General features: G+C 37.2%; 1 protein-coding gene across 1 annotated transcript in view; it reads right to left on the reverse strand.

Moving 5' to 3' along the window:
• Positions 1-12,267, reverse strand: part of PPFIA2 (PTPRF interacting protein alpha 2) — a 624,013-nt gene that overhangs the window by 67,276 nt on the left and 544,470 nt on the right. The window contains exons 20-22 of the mRNA XM_026648822.1: positions 10,117-10,146; positions 8,634-8,764; positions 5,284-5,438 (exon numbers count right to left, since the gene is read on the reverse strand). Coding sequence (XP_026504607.1) covers positions 5,284-5,438; positions 8,634-8,764; positions 10,117-10,146 — 316 coding nt within the window. The remainder of the gene's footprint in view (positions 1-5,283; positions 5,439-8,633; positions 8,765-10,116; positions 10,147-12,267) is intronic.

Here is a 12,267-nt window from a genome sequence, read left to right on the forward strand (position 1 = left end):
TTAGACTACTGTATCCCTTTCAGGAGCCTGATTTGTCTTGCGTACCCCCAAGTTTCACCTCACTTAAAAACTACTTGCTTACAAAATCAGACATAAAAATAAAAAAGTGTCACAGCACACTATTACTGAAAAATTACTCACTTTCTCATTTTTACCATATAATTATAAAATAAATCAGCTTACATTTCAGTGTATAGTAAATAGAGCAGTATAAGCAAATCATTGTCTGTATGAAATTTTAGTTTGTACTGACTTCGCTAGTGCTTTTTATGTAGCCTGTTGTAAAACTAGGCAAATATCTAGATGAGTTGATGTACCCCCTGGAAGACCTCTGAGTACCCCCAGAGGTACACGAACCCCTGGTTGAGAACCACTGCTCTATGGTAACTCCCTAGTGCAAGACTGGAGTCACAGTTTGGCCCTGAATTAGTATATATTAGATACTGGCATTATCTCGGACAACATAATAGAATTTACAATATTAGTTACTTTAAGCAACTAATTTTTCTTTAAAAAACAAAAACAAATGGATATAGGGTATCACATAGAGGAAATATAACCCTGAAATTTGCAAACCACTTTAACATGCAGCTCAGTCAAGCGAGAGCAAAAATCTATTGGTGCATCAGTTTGCTGGTGTTGAAGAACAAATGCCTTTTTTAAAGTCATCCTTTTAAAATATAAATTATTCTACTGTTATAACTGTCTACAGGACAAGGGTACATTTTCAGTATTGTAAACAGGGCATTAGCCACATAACTTCGAAGATGGCAGGGATGCATCTGATCACACATACACACAAAAATCACCTCATGCATTGCTTTATTGTTAGTGTCCTTTGATAGAAGTTTTATAGAATACTTTATCATATGTTTCCTTCTGACCCTTGTAAAGATATCACTTACACTCTTTTGTGCAGATTAAGTTGCTTTAGATATAGGTAGTGTGAGTTCAGTAACTTTTACAGAATGGAAAATATTCTTAGTATAATATACTTTTACAAAATACAGTTGTGCTGTTTGAATAACCAAGAAAGGATGGCAAACCTGGGGTTATGGCAGCCATAGTCTTAAATGTATATGTGTATATGTGAATGAGATAAGTGCTTTATAACACTCCTGTCTTGCAAACTGATCCACACACTTGCACCCACACAGATTAGCTTATATAATCGGGATCTAAAAATCACTGTAATGTATGGTTTGTATTAGGGACAGATATAGCTAATATGTAACAGGAGAAGAAACACAAAAAGAAAATTTAGCATGATATTCCAAAAGGATGTTAGAAGATGCACAAGCTGATAAAGTCAGATGAGTTAACAAAAGATGCAAAGTCCCCCCAAAAAATCTTTAAAAAAGTATAAATATGTAAAACATATTCTAAGGAATGTATTAGACTTTGGATGGATAGTAATGCAAATAATTTAGCAGACATTGAAAGAATAATAACTCACAAGAGTATCAGATTTAGCACTGGAAAACCAGTTCTCTTGAATACATACAAGAAATTTGGTACAAGGAAATTATCAAGGTGAAATCTTGGCCCTATTTAAGTCAGTGGTAAAACTCCTGATTTTCCAGTATTGTTTTTTTATCAACATAACTCAAATGAGAGATTGTGAGAATTTATATACATATATCTATGTTTTTTAAGAGATATTACTGGTTCCAGAAATATTATGTATACTTAAAGTTGCTGGAACCAGAAACATCTTTGGCACTGAGATGATCTTTTTAAGTGCACTCACTCTGTGTGCTAGTCTGCGTATGTGTGCGCACACACGTATGCATATGACTGCACACATGAATATATAAAAAATAATGAACATTTTTGCTGAGGTTAGTCAATAAGATCTATTTAATGCTGTCTGTTGCTTTATTGAAGAAAAGGGAAAATATCTTCCAAATAACAGGAAAAAATGAATATTTGTAATAGTAAATTTGTATTTGCACAGGCCACATCAAGATTAGTGAAACCCGGAAGAAAGAAGTTAAATAAAGACTGTTTTTATTCCCTTTTGTCAAGTTAGTTTGTGACAACACATAAAAAAATCTGATTTTAGCAGTCAGAGGTACAATGATGTATAAGTCTCATGACATAGCATCCTAAAAATATATATGAGATATACCTATTTCATAGAACTAGAAGGGACCCTGAAAGGTCATTGAGTTCAGCCCCCTGCCTTCACTAACAGGACCAAGTACTGATTTTTGCCCTAGAACCCTAAATGGCCCCCTCAAGAATTGAACTCACAACCCTGGTTTTAACAGGCCAATACACTGAGCTATCCCACCCCCTAAATGTTAATGTAACTTGTAATACAGTTATAACTATATCATTATAGTTGTTATGGCACTAATTCAAGCAATTCTGTAAAAAACTGTACTTTGTGTGTGTTTTTGCTATCTTGTATCACCTTAAAATACTAGCTCTATACTAGTGTAAGCATATAAAAGCTGCCTGCCACAAAAGACTTCATTTCCTTCTCTTTTCTCATCTGCCTTGGTTACAAATTAAAGAGGAAACAAATTGCTCTGTATTTCAGTAGCACAGAGATCACCCTTAATAGCTTCTAAAAATGCTTTTGTTGCTTCTTTTTGGTTACTATATGTAATAGTATGTTTTATTGATCCTGGCTATGTTTATTTAAAATGCATGTTTTTCGCCTTCCCCACAGTGAGTTGGGGATCTGTTAGGTTAGGAAATGGTGGTTAGGTTATAATGTCACAACTCATTATGTAAATCTGTGATGGATATCCAGGGGATACAGATCAGATAAAAAGTGGATTGGCAAAGGATTTAAAGGAGGCATACTTTAAAGTAGTGAAAAAGTGGGTTCGGGCAAATAAAAATTGTACAGCAGAGAGTCAACCCTCTCTCCTTCATAGCTCCCTTTAAACCTCATAGAAAGGAGGTGTTGGGGTCCCAGCAGTGGGATGGCTAGACCAGGATGGAAAAGGGGAAGGATGACAGCAGCCCCCAAACATAGGGAAATGAGAATGGAATTACCTACACTGTACAATTTTATTTGCTGGGTACATCCAGATATTTTAAGAATAAAGTTGCAGCCTAATTAAAACCACATCCAGTGTCTCCTGTTCTCCTTCTGGCATAGCCAGACAATCATCTTTTGCAAATATTCACTAACGTCTGTCTGAAACTTCATGAGTTGGTGCTTGGGAATTATAAATGTGTTTTATCAGATTACGCATATATAGCATTAACATTTTTAGGTATCATTAAGATAGTAATTTACGGTCATCTTCTGTTGCTTCTGTGACAATCTTTACAGGAATTTTCCATTCTGCACTGTAAAGAGCAGCATAGAAGACCAATACGTTTATTTTATCTTTCTCCTCTGGGCTCTGAGTTACTGTAAATTAATACAATATTATGTATAATTTGCCAGTATCAATAAAATTGGTCTCATGGAATGTAAATGGGAATTAATAACCCAGTCTAAAGATATAAAATTCTCAATCAGTGCAGATGGGAACATGCAGATTGACTTGAGAGACCCATTTAATAGATTTTGAAATGCACTAAACTACCACATGATTGAATAAATCAGATTTTCATTCTTTCCCTAGTGATACAGCAAGTGAAGCCTAAATTATGATTAAAACTCAGTCCTTTTTCAAGAACACAGGGCTTTAGTAGGCAAAAAGAGGAAGATAGGTGTCCATAACAAGAGAGAGATAGAACAAAAATTCTGAATTCTTTGATTTTATACTGATGGATTGACCTTAATAACCTATTTTCTTATGTGGAACCTTAGTTATGTGGTTCTTGATTGTGATATATCAGGAGCAGATTTCACTATGGATTTAGGTTTCTAACTTCAGGCACTCAAGTTAGCCAGATACATTTCAAATTGGTGAAGTGTTTTAAAATCTCTCTCATGGACTTGTCTGGTTCCTGTTACTGTAGTATCTGAATGATTCACAATCTTTAACGCAGTTATGCTCACAATACCCCCAAGAGACAGGGAAGTGCTATTATCCCCATTTTACATATAGGGAACTGAGGCACAAAAACTGAGTAACTTGCCTAAGGTCACACAGGAAGCCTGTGGTAGAGCAGGGTATTGAATCTGGGTCTTATATGTGCCAAGCTAGGGCACTTACCACTAGACCATCCTCCCTCCCAAAACACCAATGATACCATCTAAAGAAGAGTGATATTTTCTAAGTTATAATTTAGGACAAAAGATCTTATGAAGTCCTTACCAAGACAAAACTCATACTGATGTCAATAAGCTTTTAAATGACTAAGGATTTCATGATTATACCCACAGCTATAGCAAAATGGTGAGTATGAAGTTACAGCTGAAAATATATTCTGAACTAGTGTAATGTAAACCTACAATAATAAGAAGCTTTTTAATATGAATTATAATGGATGTTATGATTCTGTCACTGTGCTGCATGTTTCAACAGGAACCACGTCAAACTATCATCTTTTTTAGGCTCTCAGCTATCTGGATGCTATAGAACATCACATTCTGATATGCCTTCTGAGCAGTAGCCTAAAGGACATTATAATTAGATTTTTTCAAATTAGTTTCAAGAATGACAATCTGGACTGAAGTACCTATTTCCCGAAAACACTGTTTTTTCTCTGTTTCTGCTCCGTAAAATTTGTCCACTAAGAAGCATAATGGAAGCCAGACAGACTTATAGGCAGATTTAGTGCCATTAAATGAATTAAATGAGGATCGCAGCTGAGGAAAAATGCATGAACTGTAGAAAGAGAATGGGGAGTTTCAGTGGGAAATGTGACCAATAGCAAGAGGACAGCCAAGGTATGACCAAAACAGCCAGGAACTGCTACCCAGTGAGAGACTGGAAAACTGAAGGGTTGTTACATTGAGTTTTGAGAAACTCCCAGATTGCATTATTAAGACAAGCTCATTACTGTGGGAACAGAAACTATTACCCTTCTATTTTCATTAGTTAAGGGTATGTTGTTAGCAATTTTGCCCTAATACAACAAAGTATTTAAGCATGTGCTTAATTTTAAGCTTGTGAGTAGTCCCATTGAAGAGGCTAACTCTCAGGAAACAATGAAGCTTGTTAGCTTAATAGATTTCCTTTCATTTAGATCATGATTATACCAAATTCCTGACAAATATGCTCATTACTATAGTGAAATTTAATGGAAAGGTTCTGCCAATGCAAATGAGGAATACGCCATTTAGAAAACAAGTAAGAAGCAAAAACATAAACACAAAAATGACAGTGGAACAATGACCTAGGCCTGGTACAACTAATTCCTTACTGAGCTGTCCAAGTCGAGCCTTCTCTTTTTTACCGAACAAACGTCCTATTGAAGACTTGATTCCTTTCTTCTTGGGAGCTTTGTGTAGGGAGTCCTGGCTGCTACTGGCACTGCCAAGACCAATACTTTCTGGCTCCAGTGAAGCAGGCAAACTACTGTAAAATAGAAAAGAATAGATAGGTAACATATTACTCTCCTGGCTAGGTTTCATTTTCTCCTGAGCAGCTGTGCAAACAAATTATCTAGAATCTAATAAGAGCCTCTTCATAATTAGAACAATTAATCAAATTATTGATGTTATCTTTCCTGTACATCTTAGCAACATATAGAATAGTACAATATCTAATGCTCTGGTCTCAATCAAGCTGAAGCAATCCCACGAAAAATGGCAAAGAGGAAATAAAACGTAAAGAGTCTTTCAAATTTGTTTTGCCAAAAATGATGCTGGGAAAATGTATGAACCACAGCAATATACGGTTTCCCAATTGAAATTTGAAGTGTTATTTGTAAAGAAAAATATATGAATGACAAAGTTTTTATCTCATTTACATTGTGTAATTAGACAATTACAGAAAGAATATTTCAATCAGATAATTTCTGTTTGTTTCACTCATTAACCAAATACAGCATACATTATTGACTACATATTTAAATCAAAGCAATTCAGATTTTGAGCATTTATAAAACTCTAAAGCAGACATATTGACATTACAAGCTACTTCATGGATTTAATTTTAAAAAGGAATGTTTTGCAAAACAGATTACTATATATTCTATATGGATACATTCAGCATTTGTTACTCGGAGTGCACATTTACCAGTAATTGCCATTCAGTGTTATCTCAGATAATGAAGTTATTTCCTGTGCCCAGCTTTGGATTCCACAGTATAATAACTATTTGACAACTATTTGCATTTTAATAGTGTGTACTCTATATTGTATATTTATTACACCTTTCAATGACTAACCGTATTCCAATTGGCCAAGACACAGCCATGTGAGTAAAAGAGTTGGTTATTTGTCATCCTCGAATAATCCACTATAATTAATTAAGGTTTGTATCAAATAACACTGATCAGCTTATAAGTAGAACACAACAGTCAGGAGGATACAACCATCTACATTTCAAGGATATAAATACCAAGGGGAAGAAGTAGTTAGAGTGGCACAAGGTGATTTTATAATTAAGTTTGATAGGGCTAAAATTAAGAATGGAAAAATGTATGCTGTGTATCAGGAAAAAAACATAAACTCTCCTGAGACCACTGTTGGAATCCTCAAAATTTGGTACATTTGAAGTTAGACTGGACAAACACTAATGAATGTATGGTAGGAAACAACAATCTTGCACTGGTAGGAAAATGGATTTGATTATTTAATTTTATTTTTCTGGGTGAAATTCTGGTCCTACTGAACTCAGTGGCAAAACTTCCATCTCCCTCCATGTGTAATTTCTATCATTCATGCTGAGCCCCATCTCTCACCATCTTGAGCAGGCACTGTGTAACTGTAATCGGGTCTTCCGTGGCCAGGCTGCCTAGTGGCTATATCACTGGTCTTTCAGTCTGTAAGGCCAGAGGGGATGGTAGGGAGATCCGGGCCGTCCCTCTCTACCAGATCCCAGCCCAGGGCCCTGCGTAGATCACCCTAAACAGGGGAGATAGGTCTCCCTCCTAGGAGGGAGTCAAGACCTGCTTTCCTGGGCTACTTCCTACAAAGTCTCTTCAGTTTGAGGCATGACCCCGCTAGTCCAGTTTACCGGGGGCTTGCCTAGTCAGTTGCCTCAGGTGCTGGGGCTTATCTGCAGCCTCCCCTTGGCAGGGGAGCCCTTATTTGTCTCAAGTGGCTGCACTGGCTGGCAGGTCGCTGATCTGTCCCTTCAGGCAGGCAGGCAGAGAGCTCCTGCCTCCTCGCCAGTCAGCCCCTAACTGAGCCAGGCTCCCTTCTTTCTCCCCCCACCCCCAGGCCTGGGATTGGCTGCAGTTATAGTGGTGTGGGGCTAGCTGAACCCAAAGGTTTTCTTTAACCCCTGCTATGCTGGATGGCAGTTTCTCTGATCCCTCATAATGACAATACATGAGAACAATCTCCAACATGTGCAATATCACTTTGTTAATGAATGTAAAATGGGGTCTTGTTTCATCAACTAATGAAATTAACAAATTATTATGAATAAAATACCCCTTTAAAAATCTTCTCTCTCCCAGTTTTTCTCGTGTCTTTTTCTTTTCACCTATATTCTTGAATTCTTAAAACTTTGTACCTGCTTTCTATGTTTATCTAGTTGCTCCTTTCCATTTTTTAAAATCATATTCTGTGATTCTTTTTGCGTTCCCTTATTTCTTCTCTTTTCACAACTGTTTTCCCCTCTTTCAGTGATTTTATTTCACCTCTTTGAATATGTATTTTTTTCTTGTATAATTACTGTACAACCAGTGAAGAAATGCTGGTCAGATACTTACATCATATCTTTCATGTTAGGGAGCAATGCTGCATAGCTATCACTAGAAATGATTGTTTCAAAATTCATTTTCACTATTTTTTTCAAATGGGTGAATCTAGGGAAAATTAATTTACAGCAAATATTTCCAGTCCTGAAATATTTTCTCTTTCTTAGGCCAGGTTTATAGTAGAAAAAGTTTGCTGATATAGTTACATGGTTCCAAACTGTAGTATGGACACCATTTATACTGGCAAAAAAGTGCTTTAGCTGGTATGACTTATACTGCTTCCCCAAGCTAAATAAGCTATTCTGGCAACACGTTTATGCTGGGATAACTGTATCTACATTAGGGCTTTTGCCAAGCACAGAAATGTCATTAAAAATCAGACCCCAGCTGATATTACTACACTGGCAAAAGTTTCTAGTGCGTAGACCTGGCCTTAATGAATCTACTCGTCCCTCTTCTCTGGATTCTCAGTTTACTCATCCCCTATATCCACATCAATGTTGTCTCTTGGCCTCCTGCAAAATTCAGGATTTGTTTATGCATAGGCACTTCTTGCCCTGAATTCCCCCTGTCCTTGTCTTCTCCATCCATCAGGATTATCATCATTTAACAGCACTCTTTCAGGTGAATATTATAACTGTTCTAAAGTAGTTATAACTTAAAGTTAGACCAAAGACATGACATAAGAGAGAAACAGACACTATTATTATTTGTTTTTTAGCACCAGTGTAGTGCTTGGGATTGTAGAAAAGACAAAGAAAAGGACATTTTCTGACTTGCAGGACATACAATCTCAAAAAAGGTCAGGGTGTACTGGGAAATCAGAAGAATCATATACTTTTAAAAGGATATAAAGTGGTCAAGTTGTGAATTTCTGACTCATGTTATGAGCTTCTTACCTTCTGGCATCATTGTGGTATGAAGAAGGAAGGGTATGAGTCATCCTGATGGCTCTGGGTGTTGGAGGAGGAGAGGTTTCACATTTTATTGTGGCTTTATCTTCACGTCCATCTTCTTCTACCACTGCAATCTACCAATCAAATATATCAGTGAGAGTATGCATCAGCTTTTCAAGACTTCTGGAAATTTCAGCAAGTATTTCAAGTATTTGTCAAATGATGAGATCTGGAATCAATTGAAATTATCTGAGCAAATGAGCAAATGTTAGGATTATGTAAAAACCCCATGAAAGTATTAGGAAACAGACCAAATGTTCTAACTGTGCCAACCTAAAATGTATATTATAAATGAAAGAAATCACTTAGAAAAGCAGACTGTTCCTATTATGCAGAATAGACTTGATCCCGCAAAGACCTTAGCATACAATAACTTTATGCACAAGTAGTCCAATTGAACTCAATGGGACTACTCATGTGTTCAAAGTTTCTCATTCTTGTCCGACTAGAACAAGGGTGGTCTAACTAGTGGTCAGAGCAGGTGTCAGGCCTAGTGGTTGGAGGAGACATCAGGCCTAGTGGCTAGAGTCAGAGCCATAGTCAGGAGTCAAAGCCGAAGGTCAAACTGGATGGCAGGAACTGGATACCAGCGCCAAGGGTCAAGCCATAGGACAGGAACTAGAGTGAGCTGGGTATCAGGTGAGGAGGGGTTCAAGGCAAGGACTCAGTGCAAGGCAGGAGCAGCAGGAACAAAGTAACACAAGACTAGTCACAGTGGTGGGCATGAACATTGTGAAGCCAGTGAGCTGCTGCCGGTGTAAAAGCCAGCCTGCTGACCTCTGCAGCCAATCGGGCAGCATGGCTAATCAGACAGGCCAGCTATACCGGTGAGGCTGCCTGGAGACTAGCTCTGCTGCAAGCCCTGATTCCTGACACTCATGAGTTAAGACTGTGCAGGATCAAGTCAATTGTTTTCACAGCTTGTTTATGAAGGGATCAAATTTCTAGATCATAAGCGTGAAGGAAATGGAATTTTGTCACAGTTTTTGATGGCTTTGCTAATCTCTCTTATACCAACAGAATTATGACATTCTATCCCAGTTATATACATAGCTGCATATTGTACCAGCACAGACAAAGCTCAACCTTAAAGATTATGGCTGCTCCATCAATAAGAAGAGTGAACAAAATGTTCTGTGAAAGTACTCAGAATGTAACTACGCTTGGTTTATGATGGAGTGTTTCTTAATGGTTGCACTAAAAGATGAATTATCAGATAAAGTCACCTGAGAAACTGAATTCCTAACACTGAATTAATTGTTGATTTTCACTCACAAGCATTTTCAAGTTGGAATAAAAATGAAAATACATTTTTCCAACTGTTTAGATAAAAATGACATAAAAGTTTCATAAGTAAAAGGCATGAAGAAATGAAAAAAATATGTTTAATACGGTTATTGTATCATTAAAATATCGAGTGTCATACCTTTCGTCGATGTTTCCTTAGATCACTTGGCTTCGGTTGATGAAAAAAGCAACAACAAAAAAGAATTATTAGTAAACCTTATTTGACCAAAGAAACACTCAGACTACACATATATATTTATTCTGACATAGAAATAGTGACAAGAATACCTATTCATATTCTCCAGATGCCCTTGACATAACTTAAAAATACCTTCTGAGTGCAGTAATTTAGAGAACCCACCACAAAGCCCTGCTTTCCTGCAAATAATAAGCCACTCCCACAAGTCCCCTTCATTTTCATGTGCCTGGAAAGAAATAAAGTTTTCAGACATGATATAAAAGTTTCATTTTTAGTTCCTTTCCCCCTATATCTCCCATAAATCCTCCCAAAAGAATCAACAATAATAAAAGGATAATGCTTTCTTGCAACTCTCTCCTGTTTAAAACTTTTTAAACATTTCACTGAAAAACAGATATGAGAGCAAAACATCACACAAACTGCAGTACATGACAGAGGGAAATTTCTCTCCTGTTACGGTAAATCTGAATGAATATTTTTGTGTACCTGACATTTTCAATAATTAATCAAAAACACCAATCCTCTTTACCGCAGGCATTATCTCACCATGGAAGTCTACTAGAACATACATTGTTCAACCGCTTAACACTTCTACTTTAGGCAAATGTGTCACTCTGTGATATACAGCTAGAGCTCAACAAATCCTGCAGAGTTTGTTTTATGCAAGTTTACATAGACCTGTCCTGTGAAATCTGGCTGCAGTTATTGGCATCTAGCCAAATGGGTTTATTTGGATGTTTGTGTACTATAGAATCTAAACCTCCAAGAGGATCTCCCAACTTAACCCTTCCACCAAAGAGAGTTTGTCAGTCTGTCCTATCCATCCCCAGGCAGCCGGAACAGGCAAACCATACCTGCTGAAATAATTACATTTTGAGAGCGGGGGCAGTAGCATTGTAAAATGCTCAGTGTATTATTTGCTAGAGACTCCCAATGGATTCCATAACTACCTGGCTAAGTCTTGTAGTGGGGGAAATGCCTCTACTCCTTCATCTGCTGGACTTTTGTTTGCAGTTTTCATTAGAACCGAAATGTGAATCTTTTGGACAACCCTTTTCAGAGCACTTTCCCCACTCATTTAGTTTAGTTTCAGAATAATTTTTTTGAAATGATTCAATATCAATTTCATGCTCATTGGTGGAACACAGGTGGTTTAAGGAATATTCAAACACACTATATACGGTTTAAATATAATACAGGTTAAATGGAATGTGGGAAAACAAGTCATCCCATGCAACTGGCCTTGAAAAGCATATACAGAGAAATGCACAATGTGCCTCTTCTATAAAACAGAAAAAAATCACCTAAAACACCTTTAAAAATAAGTTTTAAAAGGTTTTAATATCAATAATGGCCTTGTAAGGCATTTGCTCGAGATTTAAATCTGACCTAGGATTAACAGCCTTCAACCCTGCCTCAAGCTATGTTTTATTAAATGGATTATTTGAGACTTTTTTTTTTTTAAATTAATGGAGATATCCCATCTCCTAGAACTGGAAGGGACCTTGAAAGGTCATCAAGTCCAGCCCCCTGCCTTCACTAGCAGGACCAAGTACTGATTTTGCCCCAGATCCCTAAGTGGCCCCCTCAAGGATTGAACTCACAACCCTGGGTTTAGCAGGCCAATGCTCAAACCACTGAGCTATCCCTCCCCCCATTGCTTATTGCTTATAATAAAAATCCTATGTAAATTGGTTCCAATACTTTTTACTAATTATTATTAATTATTATTTCTATTACATCGGTACTCAATGGCCCTAATCAGAGAAAAGGGCCCCACTCTGCTAGGCACTGTACAGAGACAATAAAAACCCAACACAACTTAGTCTTTCCTCCAAAAACCTTACAACCCATATATAGAATCATAGAAACAAAGGACTGGAAGGGAGGTCAGTAGGTCATCTAGTCCAGTCCCCTGCACTGAGGCAGGACAAAGTATTATCAAGACCATCCCTGAGAGGTGTTTGTCTAACCTGTTCTTAAAAACCTCCAATGATGGAGATTCCACAACCTTCTTAGGTAATTTGTCCCAGTGCTTAACTACCCTTACAGTTAAGTAGTTTTTCCTAGCATCTAACCTAAATCTCCCTT

This window comes from Terrapene carolina, unplaced genomic scaffold (assembly GCF_002925995.2).
Source record: "Terrapene carolina triunguis isolate 2854851 unplaced genomic scaffold, T_m_triunguis-2.0 Scaffold68, whole genome shotgun sequence".
NCBI lineage: Eukaryota > Metazoa > Chordata > Testudines > Emydidae > Terrapene > Terrapene triunguis.